The sequence below is a fragment of the Solanum lycopersicum genome, chromosome 3 (assembly GCF_036512215.1).
Source record: "Solanum lycopersicum chromosome 3, SLM_r2.1".
NCBI lineage: Eukaryota > Viridiplantae > Streptophyta > Magnoliopsida > Solanales > Solanaceae > Solanum > Solanum lycopersicum.
In genome coordinates, this window is record NC_090802.1 from 63,764,475 (window position 1) to 63,778,009 (window position 13,535).

Consider the following 13,535-nt stretch of genomic DNA (forward strand, 5'->3'; position numbering starts at 1 on the left):
CTCCCCGCGCTCTTTCGATTTCGAAAAAAGTGCAACACATGCCTGCACTATTTATCTAATAATGTGCCATTTCCTCTTGCTTTTTCAACCAAAATTACAGAAAAAATGACACTTTTGAAATGCTTTTCGTAAGGCGCTTGTATGTGACTTGTGAGCAACGTAGAACCAATTTGGTTTGTCCAGACATGGAACATGATTTGTTTGTAACCTCACTGAAAGAGCCACCTAATGGGTATAGTTAAACCCAAATATGACCATTAAAATACTCGAAGTACCCAATTTCAAACAAATGTTTACCATATTTTCTTACTCCCAGTTTTTAGTTGTACTGTAATATGATTTTAAATATATAATATTTATTTTTCTAAAATGAAAGTTAGTGCTCCCTCTGTCCACTTTTGTTAGTTGTTTTTTTAAAGTTAAATTGACTAGTTTTTTAAGTTAAATTAAATTTTATATTGATTTGATATTTTAAATAAAAAAAATAAAAATTCAAAAATTATTCAAAATATAGTATACTACACTTTTTTTTTTTTTGCGTATCTATAGAATAAGAAAAACGTAAAAACTTATAATTTGACTTTAAAATAGAAAATATGACTCTAAAGATGTGGAGGGAGGGAGTATAAAAATGAACAAATTTAACTTCCATTTTAGAAAAACGGAATGACAGTGTAGTTGTGTGGTTCCTTAGCAGTTATCATTGCGCTCAGTAGAGAACCATTCAACTTCACATACAACACAAAAACAACGACGCTGGAAGAATCAGGATTGCCGGAAGAAGCGTCCGTGGATCACCAGTCCGGTACCGGAAAGTCCGTTGCGCCTTCATCGATGATGGCAGATAATGCCGCAACTTCAAGTGCCAATCTCCGCAAACTCTCCGACTCCCTCTTAGCCTTGCAATGCTGCTTAACCGAGTTAAACCAACATATCAATTCCGTTCGGTCTATAATTCCCTCTGTGATACCCGGACTTGCGACTAATATCAGTACTCTTTTACCCACCTCATCACCGCCAGCCACAGAACCACTCCTAAAGTCAGAATCATCTTGGGAATCTGACCCCTCTGAAGAAGAAGAAGAAGAAAAAGAAAAAAAAGAAGAAGAAGAACTGCGATCCCGTCGTAGCGAAGAAGTGCAATCACCTCATCGTTCAGAACTGAAATCCCCTCATAGTTCGGAGCTGAAATCTAGTCGTAGCAAAGAAGTGCAATTCCCTCATCGGTCAGAACTGGAAAGCTTCTGCAAATCAATGAATAGTAGTGAACTTCGGAGGTACATGGTGATGCGAGTCTCAGATACAAATAGACTCCTCGAAGAAGTCCCTAAGGCATTGAGGCTCTCGCCCCATCCGGCAAGGCTTGTACTGGACTCTATGGGGAAAATTTATTTTCAGGGGAGAAACTCTTATACTAAAAATTCACGCATGGTCTGGAGAAGGAAGGCTGCTGTATTAGTTTTAGAGTGCTTCTTATTGATGAGAGTTGACAAAGTTGAGATTGAGAAAGAGGTGAAAGAAGAAGCTGATAAGGCAGCTTTAGCATGGCGAAAGAGGATGATTGCCGAAGGAGGTGTAGGAAAGGCTTGTGAAATGGATGCGCGGGGTTTGCTATTGCTTCTGGGATGTTTTGGGATTCCAGGAGGATTCAGCAATGAGGATATCAGGGATTTGCTTCTCATAAGTCACATCACCAAGATTTATCGTGCACTCAGGAGATCAAATGTCCTCAAGGCTAAGATTCCAGGTATGTTCTTCATCAATCCAATTTGTCTATAAGTTACATTTGCATCGAACGTCCTCTAACTAGTTACCTAGAAGCAACTTATAAGTTTTGGGATTGTTCTAATATACTACCTCTGTCCCAATTTATGTACACAAGTTGGAATTTCAAGATTCAAAATTCTGAATGTTGATGTGAATTCAGATATAGAAACTTTGAGTTTCTTGAAATAAAATTTATATATATTTGGAAACTATATAGGAATTACTATGAATTATAATAATTAATAATTTAAAATATTTAAAAGGCATATAAAGAACCAAGAAAAAATTGGTTGTCTCTCGAAATTCAACTGTGCCACAGAAATTGTGAGGAGGGAGTACTTATCAAACAAACAAACAAAATCCTTTCCCTTTTATTTACTAGTGTCTTGCACTATTTTATGTTGCTTCTCAATAGCTTCAAAGGGATTTTGTCCTTTCCTTCGTCACGCCCCAAAGACACATGAAGAGCTCTCATCCTATTCATTTATCCAACCTGAGATGACAATTTTTATTTTATTTGGTAGCACCGAGTAACTGGTTGGACTTCTTAGATTTTCACAAATAGTTGTCTGAGCATCAGAATTCCCATCTGCTAGTACTTTTGGACCATACCTTAGGTCTTTGAGGACAACAGCTTCCAAGATATTCTATGGTCCTCCTACTGTTGTCCCTCAATGAATCATGATTATAAATTTTTGTATAAGAACATAGCTGTCACGCTTATAATCATATCTTTCCTTGCTAAGATCTCATGCATAGAACTTTTTACGATAAAATATTTTTCTTGGTTGAGAAATGGTATAGTTGTAATGAAATTGCAGAATTAAGGAAGTGCTGAAATTGTGAACTATATACAAGCGAGCAGAAAAATATAAGGGATGTCCCTTTCTAATCTTGCGGTGACTCGAATAGTAGTACTATATTGCGCTGTTGCTAGTTGATCAGACGGATCATGCTTATAAAGTTTGTGATCCTGGATGATCTAATGCTCATTTTTTGGTGGTTCAGATGCATTTCTTGGTAAGAATTAGAAGCTACTCAACCAATTGAACTAATTTCAAAGTCTGTACACAGTTTCTTGTTGTTTCTTCATTCACTTCATTGTGTCGCTTGATATATATTAGAAGCCACTCAACCAATTGAGCTAATTTCAATGAATTTAAAAGTATGACCTCACTTTTTTCTGATCTAAACAAGTAAAAGAAGTTTGTATAACACTAGTAGTTGTTTATTATTGCAAATAAGTGCTTATATGTGAACATGACTGATTTATAGGCCAAATCACAATCTGGTGGTGTTAAAAATTGTTAATATCTAGCCATGGGTGGAGGACCATGCTAATTTTATTTGAGACTCGGTGACACAGATACAGAATGGAGGTATATTCAGTGTCTGAATTCGAATAACCAAAATTTAAAGTATTTGTTGAACTCTCAGCATCATTATTGGAGAGATAAATGAACTAAGCTTTTTGAATGATTAAAATAAAAAAACGACATGTACAGTATCAAGCAGTCAGCATTGGGGCAACTTCTCAATTTAGGTAATCTTAAAGTTCAATTCAAGGACCTTTTCCAATTTTGTATCTGCTTGGAAGTTACAAGTCTCCTTTCAATGTTTGTTTTCATTGTTTGTTGTTTCAGAGATGAAGCCTTTAGCTCTAATATGATTCATTTTGCATATTTTCATACCTTCTCTTTATCCCAAGTATTGCATCTGACCTTGTCGCGTAGTTGCTGTAATTTATCTGCCTGCTTAACACTGGTTTGTGTAAATTTGTAACAGAAATAATTGAAGGGATGGTGAAGCAAAATTCGGAAGTTGATGCTGTTCATATTGCCTACACTTTTCGAATTGACAGGTTTAATCCTCGGAGAATTTTGACATCATTTTTACTGAATTCCAGAGAGTCATTGAAGAAAAGGAACGAAAAATCAGAAGGTTCACTTGCTGCTGTGGTAATTTTCTAATTTCATTCCAGCACTGATAGGCCCCCCCTCTCTGATTTCTCTCACGGTCTCCTCAAGTTAACCATGCATTTTGTTATGTTGTACAGAATGAAGCAAAAAGGAAACATTTGAATGATCTGACATCTGTCATCAAATGTTTGAAATGCCACGATATTGATCCTTCAAAACTTCTTCCCGAGTGGAAAATCAATGAGAAAATAATGGCCCTGGAGAAAGAAATTCGTGGATTTGATAAGCATGCGGAACGAAAGAGAAAAAGTGATGAAACTGAGTCGTCGAGAGGGTTCAGAAATAGAGAAGCAAAACGCTCATATAATCCCCCATGGGTACGACAGCAAAGAGTTGATGATCATGTCAATAACAATAACACTTTGCCAGAAGGTCGAACTACTGGCCATCTTCATGGTTATACTGTGTCCTCAACAGTATTGCATGGGCCTTCTGCAGGCTTAATACATGAGAATATTGCAGGCTCACTTGTAGGAACTGTGGGAGGTGTGGCCATGGGTGTAGCTGGAGCAGGTATATCACCTAGTGGCAATGGTATTCATGCAGGTATATCAGCAGGCACAGATGTTGTTCAGCAAGGAGGTCCATATGCTGGAGGTCATGGAGGGACTCTAGTTGATAGTACGCCAGGACAAGTAGGGAGTCATACTGATCAGTTATATGATCGGAGCGGGAATGCAGCCGTGAATGATAGTCTGGCCTCATGCAGCAATGCTTATGTGCCATCATCGTACTTGGAGGGCTCTAAAGGGTTGCCAAACACTACGCATACTGATGCTTATAGGTCACCACCATACTCGGAAGGTTCTACAAGATTGCCAAACGCCATATCCAGTGATGCTGCTGGCCGGAGTTTTGCATCTGATATCTACCAGGTTGCTGATACTGACAAAGCAAGTGAATTACACATGAGCAGTGGCGTACGAGCAGTTGATACTGTTTCATCTGCTGCGTCTGCTCATCCTTCATCCAACTTGCACCAGCCGAAATAGATTTACCTTGGGCAGTCACTACACCTTAGTTTTTTTGTCTGTAAACCCAACCTTAGAAGTGACTACTATATGGTCTGTTAAGGCAGTCTCAGAATTGTGAATATTAGTTACTAAAAACTCTGGCCAATTGTGTAGGCTTAGCATATTAATGTCTATAATCTACCAGGAAAAAATTAATTTCTCTGGTATATAAAACCTTCCTTTTGTACTCCATTCCGTTGAAACTTGTATTGTATTTGCTTTTATGATTTACCACTCAAAATGCTATATTTTCTTATTTGGAGTTGAAGATGGGAAGGGAAGCACCCAATAATTTACTTACCAACTGCGTATTGAGCTGTTGGATCTTATTTTTTTATTTGCAGAAGCTGAAGAACAGGCTAATAAACGAACTTGTGAATTATGTGTTTTATGGCTAAACTTCAGTTGCAATAATTGTTGTTACACATTGCTTTTTTACATAATTATATTTTAAATATCTCATAGGATGTAAATGTATATTTTTCATAGTACCGGAGATAAATATTTAGTTTTATTAAAATATAGAGATAATTTTCGAAATTGAGTCAAGTTAGCATGAGGTTAACTGTAATTAAGTAATTAACCCTAATTGATTTTCACTCCGGAAAAAACCCAAATAAAAGAAATATAAAATTCATAGAGAATTGCAAGAAAAAGGTTTCTCATTTTTCTCCTTTGTGTCAATTCTGTACGTTTCGACATGGTTGAACCAGCCGATGCTGCCACCGCTGCGCCGTCTCCATCACGGCCATTGCCGGCGGTAGAAGCTCAATCGCAACTCATAGAAACAGTAAATGCTCTGCAAAACATCACCAAACAGTCTGAATTTCTGCAGCCACCAACAAATGACGACTCAATTGCCAAATTCAGCAAACTCTCGGATGCTTTCTCCGCATTCCAGGTCTGCTTTGCTGAGTTACACCGACACGTTGTTTCTATCGGGACTTTAATCGACTCTATGCGACCCCTGGATACAACTAGTACTACCCCCTTATCTGTATCCTCACTTCCCGCAGCCGCAGCCCCAGGACCAGAACCGGCAATGGAATTCGGTCCCTCTGAAGAAGAAAAAGTGGAAGTGAAATCCCCTTGTTTAGAGCTAAAATCTACTCGTTCAGAGCTAGAAAGCATCTGTAAAAGGGTGGACGGTCGTGGTCTGCGGAAGTACATGATAACGCATATCTCAGATATAAATCTACTGCTTGAGGAAGTCCCTAAGGCATTGAAACTCTCGCGCAATCCGGCAAGACTTGTATTGGATTGTGTTGGGAAGTTTTATTTGCAAGGGAGCAGGGCATATGTTAAGGGTTCACCCGTGGTCAATGGAAGGAAGGCTTCTATATTGGTTTTGGATTGCTTCTTGTTGATGGGAATCGACGAGGGAGTTGAGATTGAGAAAGAGGTGAAAGAAGAGGCGGAGAAGGCAGCTTTAGCATGGAGAAAGAGGTTGATTGCTGAAGGAGGTTTACGAAAGGTGTATGATATGGATGCCCGGGGTTTGCTATTGCTTATTGGGTGTTTCGGGATTCCAGGAGCATTCAGTAATGAGGATATCAGGGATTTATTTCTGGCAAGTCCGTTCAAGAAGAATATTTCTTGTTCCCTCACAAGATCAAATGTCTTCATGGCAAAGATTACAGGTCCTATTTTCATGAATTCAATTTGTCTGTAAGCTACGTTTGCATAAATTGTCATTTGCTATTCATGTGAGATGGCGTGCTTTTAGTAAGTTGGTATCTTTTAATTAGTCTGATTGAACAAGATCACTGATACAAGTGGTTTGATTTGGTTGTATTGCTGTAGATAGAACTTCCCTAACTTAGGATAACTTTTAAAAATGCAAATAATTTTGACACTATGATGGACTTTACTCCTTGCATACTTGAAGGGACAACAAATTTGCTCACAGTTTGGAGACCATCAGTACTTGCTTGGTGTGTTCTTCTGTAAAAAATATACTCACCAAACTTAGAACTTTCCCTTCCTATTTGTTTACTGGTGTCTTGCACCTGTCCTTCCCTTTTTATTCATCTCATTAGATTCAAGGCTTTTCTCTTACCCTTATCATACCCAAAAGACATCAGGAGCTCCCACCCTTCCCATTTATCCAAATTGAGATGCCAATATTTATTTGGTGGTACCTAGGAACTGGACTAACACCAACCTCTGAAATTTTCACAAACTGTTGCTTGTGCATCAGAATCCCCATCCTCTATTACTTTTGGTCCATACATAGGTCTTTGAGGATTACAACTTCCCAGATTCTTTAAGATCTTTCTTGTGCACGGTGCACAATGAATCATAATCCATGGTAATGATTATATTTTTGTATAGGAAGTATGATTCTTTTAGTGCATATCTTTCCTGGCTAAGATCTCGTGCATAGGACCTTTGAAGAAAAACTTCTTTTTGGAGAAATACTAGTTCTATTGAAATTGCAGCACTAAGAAAAAAGCCGAAATATGTACAAGTGAGCGAAAAAACATAAGAAATCCTTTCTATTCTTGCAGGATTATAAAGCTTTTTAAAAAGAACTTCTGTGTAACCTTTATGAAATTAATGGCACTTGAAAACTTCCGCAGAATATGCCCACATGCATGATGAAAGTCTTTCCTTGTAGTTGTAATCCAACTTCCCTCCTCTTACTACTCAATAGGAAACTTATACTAGTTACTCAAAAATCATGCTGCTCAAACAACACTGGTTTTTTTAGTCCCTTGTCTCTGATAAGCTTTGTTAACTATAAATACCTTTTTGTTGTTACTCCATCATAATATACTTCCCAAATCTAAAGCCCATTAAAGTGTGTTAAGAAATTCATGAACTCTCATAATTTCCTTTCATTTAGCTGCCTCCTAAAGGCAATGTTCCACCTCAGTGGTGTTCATAACTTTGGTATGGATCTTTGTTGGAACAAAGTTAGATTGAAAATATATGGGAGTAAAGCTTCCAAATTGCTTTTTTCATGTCATTCATTCTTCAAAAACTTGGTCTTTCTTCCAATCACCACTTTTTGAAGAATGAATGACATGAAAAAAGCAATTTGGAAGCTTTACTCCCATATATTTTCAATCTAGCTTTGTTCCAACAAAGATCCAAAGCTATAGACACCACAGAGGAGGAACATTGCTTTTAGGAGGCAACTAAATGACAGGAAATTATGAGAGTTGATGAATTACTTAACACACTTTACACCTTTAATGGGCTTCAGATTGGGGAAGATATATTATGATGGAGTAGTAACAATAAAAGGGTGTTTATAGTTAACAAAGCTAACCGGAGATAGACCAACCTAGTAATCATAATCTAATTTGACCTTGGAAATAAATTTGGAAAAATATTACACCTTACACAATATCTTGTTTCATCTTGTTATTAGCCAAAGAAGTAGCTTTGACTCAGGACAATGTGATGAAGAGAGGGATAACCTTATGCTCAATATGTTTTCTTTGTAAGGAAACATATGAGACATTGAACCAATAGTTTATACACTGCACTTACACTCTGAAGCTATGGAGAATATTTCTAAGTCTCAAAGGCATCTCTTGGACCATGCCCAAGAAAGGCTCTGAAGAGTGGGGAGGAAGCAAGAGTACATGCTAAAAGCAGAGATAGATAGAGAATTATTTATGATAGTCAACCTGGAAAGAGAGGAATTCTAGGTGTTTTGAGAGCAGAGAGAATAATGTGCAGAAGGTTAAAATAATCTTATATCCGACTATATGTTCATCACCACAATGGGTGGTCGGTACATTCGGAGCATATGAAGTATCATAAAATATATACATATACAATAAGTTTAACTTAATCCTACATCTTTTATACAAAATAAGTATATTAATAAAATGGTCTTAAAACCTATCAAATTTAAATCTTATATTCGACTAATAATGTACATCATTACAATTACTAAGTACCAAGTATAAGTGCAAAATTGTCTTCTAAACTAACCTTAAAAATATTTCCATGTAAAGTATAAATATATCTTACATGCCATTTTATCATTCTATTCATAATTATTTTCAATGTTTTCCTATTTTGGGAAAAAGATTAATAGTATTATCATTGAGCACCTAAGGGTATGATCTAGTAGTTGATGAAGTGGTTGAAAACCATGAGGTCTCAGGTTCAAATCCCAGTGGAGACAAAAATACACTAGGTGGTGTTTTCCATCTGTCCTAGGCTCCTAGCCTTGGTGGACAAAGTTACCTGACACTTATTGCTGGTGGGAGGTGATATATATCCCGTCAAATTACTTAGAGGTGCGAGAAATCTGGTTCAAACACTAGTCACAGAAATAAAAATAAAAATAGTTACCATTGATTACATCAATTTTATAACCACAGGCAAATCTAGGATTTAAGAACATGAATGCACCACCGAAAGAAAGATGGAAAAAAATGCATCAAGTGAGAATCGATTTGTAGTCCTCTTGGTAAGTAACTCAACATCCAACCAATTGCACCATTTAGCCTTCATGTAGCATAAGTCCCAACAAATAATATTATTACGATTTTAGAAAATTAGTACCTAGTTTTACGGAGAGCCCACGGGTTGTCATGCAGTCGTGCCCATTTCTAACTTAAATTGTATAAATTGATTTATCTACAAAGTTAAGAAACAAATGTTTTCTTTATCCAAAACATGATGATGAACTATATTACGCCTCTCAACTTTCTCAACATCGGTAAGGTCACTCTACCATCCTCGAACCCACCTATTGAATTACATTGGGTTTGTTGTTGTAAACTATATTATATTTCCTCGTCTCAGAATTCCTAAGAGAAAAACAAAAAGGAGGAAAAATTACCATGGAAGTCATAAGTGCTTAAGATGGTACTCCATCGGTTTCCCCGTGTCAGAATTCATAAGAGAAAAACAAAAAGAAAAGGAAAAATTACCACAAAAGTCATAAGTGCTTAAGATGGTACTCCATCCGTTCACTTTTACTTGTCCACCTTGGATTTGCACAAAATTTAAGAAATAATGATTAATATGAGTATCTTCCCATATTGTTATATTAATTGATGTATTGTTTTAGGTCTGTGCAAATAATTTGGGGAATAAGTAATCAATTTTGAGGGTAAACCAAGAAAAAATCAATTGTCTTTTTCATAAATACTAAAACTGACAAGTAAAATCTATTTTTGGAATATTAGAAAAGTAAAACTGCACAAATGAGTAGATTCTAGTACTAGGAATGAAAACAAGAAAAGAAAAGGAATTAGATAAATGTAAGAAGAAAAAGAGAAGCAAAAAGGGAAGGAAAAGAAAAATAGTTGAAAAGCCTTAAATGCAGGATACAGACTTCGATCTCTTATCAAAGAGATCCAATTGACTCATCGAATACCTTTTCAACCAAAGCACCTGATGCCTCTTTGCGTCTCCATTGCTCACTTTATTATTTGAGTAGCTCTTATCATTTGTTTATATAAATTCACAGGTCCCACATCGGAAGTAATGGGTGCTCGAGCTTCCGCCAGGGCCTACATGGGCCTCCCCTGTTTTTTGGTAGTCATACTCATTTTTTTAATGAGGTAAAAGGTTTCATTGATAATAACAAGGTCACTTGGCCGTATACAAGTGATATACCAAAAAAAAGGAGAAACCTATCAAAATATGATTCTCTTCAATAGACACCTAGCCCTCTATACAAATAGGAACTACATGGGTGCTCCAAAAGAAATTAAGGGATAATAAACTACTCCTCAATTGAGCGAAGCTCAGCTCCACCCCTTCAAAAGCTCTCGTATTCCTCTATTTCCAAATGACCCACATCAATTCGATAGAAGTAACAGTCCAAGCCTCGTGCCTTCTTCTCCTAGCTCCACTCTTCCAGCTGGGCATCAACTCTTAACGATTCTTGGCATAATCCAATAAACTCCAAACCATCTAAAGACATCCTCCCATAACCTCAAAATTGCTATGCAACAAAATATGGTCCATGTTCTCACCCGTCTCATTACAAAGGAAACATTAGCTCATGTCAACAACCTTTCCTCCCTAATATTCTCCGCCATCAAAATCACTCCTTTAATAGCTAACCGCGTGAAAATGTACACCTACCTCGGCACTTCAGTATCCAGATCGAGACATATGGAAAACCATCCTCTGCCTGAACCATACGCTTCTCATATAGCAGGACTTAACCGTGAACACTTCATTATTCCCCAACTCCCAACTCAAAGCATTGGGTCTGTCAACTGGTTGACATTGCTTTTGAAGTAAACCTAGCAATCTCTGAAACTCGGTTTACATCCCAATCTTGGAAAGTTCTCCTAAATCTCAAATCCCATAAGGTCCCTTCCCTATGAGTCCCCCTAACTTGTTGAACGGACAATTCCCTTTGGCAAGAGAGTCTATACTATACTGGGAATTCAGCCTTAAGCACCAAACCTCCACACCACTTTTCCCCCCAAATCTAACCTTACCCCTTCCCAGCTTTGAAAGCAATGTTATTATCAAATGCATCCCACCTCTCCATGATTTCGTGTAGTTTGATTAATAGTATTATTTTGTTGTAGTATTGCTCTGCTACTATTTGTTGTTTGATTACTACCTGTTGTTTCTGTTATTTCTAGTACTTCATTTTCTAGACCGCTCTACCTTTGAGGTAGAGGTCAGGTCTGCTTGCACTGTACTCTCCCCAGATCCCCAGACCCCACTTTGTGGGACTACACCCTCTTCAACCTTATATCTGTTTGGAAGTTACAATCCAACTTCTGATTGTTTGTTTATGTTGTTTGTGGTTTCATAGATGTAGCTTATTATGTGATTCATTATTTCTTAATATGATTCATCTTGTAATTTTTCATACCTTATCTCTGGCCCAAAATATTACATTTGACCTTGTCGTAGTTGCTGTCTGCCTGCTTAACACTGGTTTATGCGTATCTGACAGAAATTATAGAGGGGATGGTGAACCAGAAGATGGAAATGGAGGCAGTTGATCTTGCCTATACTTTTGGAATGGAGGACAGATTTAACTCTCAGAAACTTGTGACAACATATTTACGAGAATCTAAAGAGCCACTGAAGAAGATGAAGGGAAAGCCGCAAGGTTCACTTGCTGCTGTGGTAATTATTGAATTTTATTCCAATACTGATAGCTCTCCTGCCCTGATTTCTCTGCTGATTTCCTCAAGTTAACTGTGCATTTTTTTTTGTATAGCATGAAGCAAAAAAGAAGCACTTGGCTGCTCTTAGATCTGTCATCAAATGCTCAAGACGCCATAACATTGATCTTTCAAAACTTCTTCCCGGGTGGAAAATCAATGAGCAAATAATGAGCTTGGAGAAAGAAATTGAAGTAGGTGAGAAGAAGATGGCACAAAAGAGAAAAAATGATGAAACTGAGTCATCTGGAATGATCAGCAACAAAGAGGCGAAACAGTCGCATTTTCCAAATCCACGGCTACAACAGGAAAGAGTTGTTAATCATATTGATAGCAACACAACCTTGTTAGAAAGTGGAACTGCTGGCCACATGTTTGGTTTGTCCCCATTAGTATTGCATGGACCTGGAGGTCATGGAAGGACTTTAGTGGATAATACACCCATGCAAATAGGAAGTCATCACACTGGTCAGTTATATGGACTGCATGGTGATGGAGCTGTGTGCGACAGACTGCCCTCCCATAGCTATGCTTATGGGCCATCATCGTACTTGGCAAGTTCTACAGGGATGCCAAACACCAAACTTGGTGATGCTTATAGGCCATCACCGTACTTGGCAGGTTCTACAGGGTTACCAAACACCAAACCTGCTGATGCTTATAGGCCATCACCATACTTGGAAGGCTCTAGGGGATTGCCGAACGCCATACCCACTGATGTTGCTGGCCGAAGCTCTGCATCTAACCCCTATCAGTTTGGTGATACTGTTTTAACAAGTGAACTCTACAGGAGTAGTGGCTGGCGAGTAGTTGATGTTGTTCCATCTGCTGCCTCTGCTCATCAATCGTCTTTTTTATTCACTGGACCAGATAGTTTTGCCTTGGGTAGGGATTACCTTCAACCTTAATCTCCCTTTCTTTAGTATAGCCAGTCTTGAAGTGATTTCTCTCAAGTCCTCAAGACGCCGGCGCTGAAATGTTTAGTTACTGTGGAACTCTGGGATATTTTTGAAGCTTAGATAGTGAAAGTCTATAGCAAAATTTCATTTCTCTGGAAAGACTTAAATTAAAATCTCTGACGAAATGACTTAAACCTGCTTCTCAAGTGTTTATTTTCTCTCATTTATTCTCTTTTTTGCTTCAATCCAGAAGGTAAAAGCTTCGACTCGTTATTCGTATGATCATATAAGGGGTATTCTTTTTGGCAAATTGGCAAAAAAATAATAATTTATAAGAACTTTAATAGTGTGACGTTGTTTTTGTGAGTACTAAAGCCAAAGTCAATTTGTATATATCCGTGAAAGAAAGTGACGTTGGAGCTGGAGGATATGACCTTAAATATGAGGCTTTGGAGGATATTAACTCGGGCAGAAGGTTAATAGACAGTGTAGTGTAGAGCGTTATTTTGTTTATCCTTCATTGTATTGTTATGTAGTTTTTTGTTCTCACATTTCTGTTATAATTTACTATCACTTGTAGTTTAATTATTACACTATTTTATATTACTTATTTATTTATTTTCAAAATATTATTTTTTCGTAATTTTCTTAATATTTGCTTTGATATACATTTTTATTGAGTGAAAATCGTCTTTATACCTCTAGAATAAGATAATAATCTTTCTACATCTTTTGAAGTAGGAGTAAGATAACAAATAGCAA

The 13,535-nt window shown here is 37.3% G+C and overlaps 2 protein-coding genes across 2 annotated transcripts; both read left to right on the plus strand.

Moving 5' to 3' along the window:
* The first annotated feature begins 619 nt into the window (after positions 1-619).
* On the plus strand, positions 620-4,962 carry LOC101248961 (FRIGIDA-like protein 2). Its single transcript, XM_010320383.4, has 3 exons — positions 620-1,747; positions 3,553-3,725; positions 3,824-4,962. The coding sequence occupies exons 1-3, from the start codon at positions 835-837 to the stop codon at positions 4,736-4,738; spliced, it is 2,001 nt and encodes a 666-aa protein (XP_010318685.3). The 5' UTR covers positions 620-834; the 3' UTR covers positions 4,739-4,962.
* Positions 4,963-5,150: 188 nt separating this feature from the next.
* On the plus strand, positions 5,151-12,996 carry LOC101248468 (protein FRIGIDA). The gene is made up of 3 exons (XM_004235818.5): positions 5,151-6,399; positions 11,661-11,836; positions 11,931-12,996. The coding sequence occupies exons 1-3, from the start codon at positions 5,460-5,462 to the stop codon at positions 12,780-12,782; spliced, it is 1,968 nt and encodes a 655-aa protein (XP_004235866.2). The 5' UTR covers positions 5,151-5,459; the 3' UTR covers positions 12,783-12,996.
* Positions 12,997-13,535: the final 539 nt, after the last annotated feature.

What these genes read in the sequence shown, in the direction of transcription:
- LOC101248961 (XM_010320383.4), top strand. Translation starts at nt 835, where the DNA reads ATGATGGCAGATAATGCCGCAACTTCAAGTGCCAATCTCCGCAAACTC. An exon ending in CCTCAAGGCTAAGATTCCAG is followed by an intron (nt 1,748 to 3,552) that starts GTATGTTCTTCA and finishes AATTTGTAACAG; the next exon opens with AAATAATTGAAGGGATGGTG. An exon ending in AAGGTTCACTTGCTGCTGTG is followed by an intron (nt 3,726 to 3,823) that starts GTAATTTTCTAA and finishes TATGTTGTACAG; the next exon opens with AATGAAGCAAAAAGGAAACA.
- LOC101248468 (XM_004235818.5), top strand. Translation starts at nt 5,460, where the DNA reads ATGGTTGAACCAGCCGATGCTGCCACCGCTGCGCCGTCTCCATCACGG. An exon ending in CTTCATGGCAAAGATTACAG is followed by an intron (nt 6,400 to 11,660) that starts GTCCTATTTTCA and finishes CGTATCTGACAG; the next exon opens with AAATTATAGAGGGGATGGTG. An exon ending in AAGGTTCACTTGCTGCTGTG is followed by an intron (nt 11,837 to 11,930) that starts GTAATTATTGAA and finishes TTTTTTGTATAG; the next exon opens with CATGAAGCAAAAAAGAAGCA.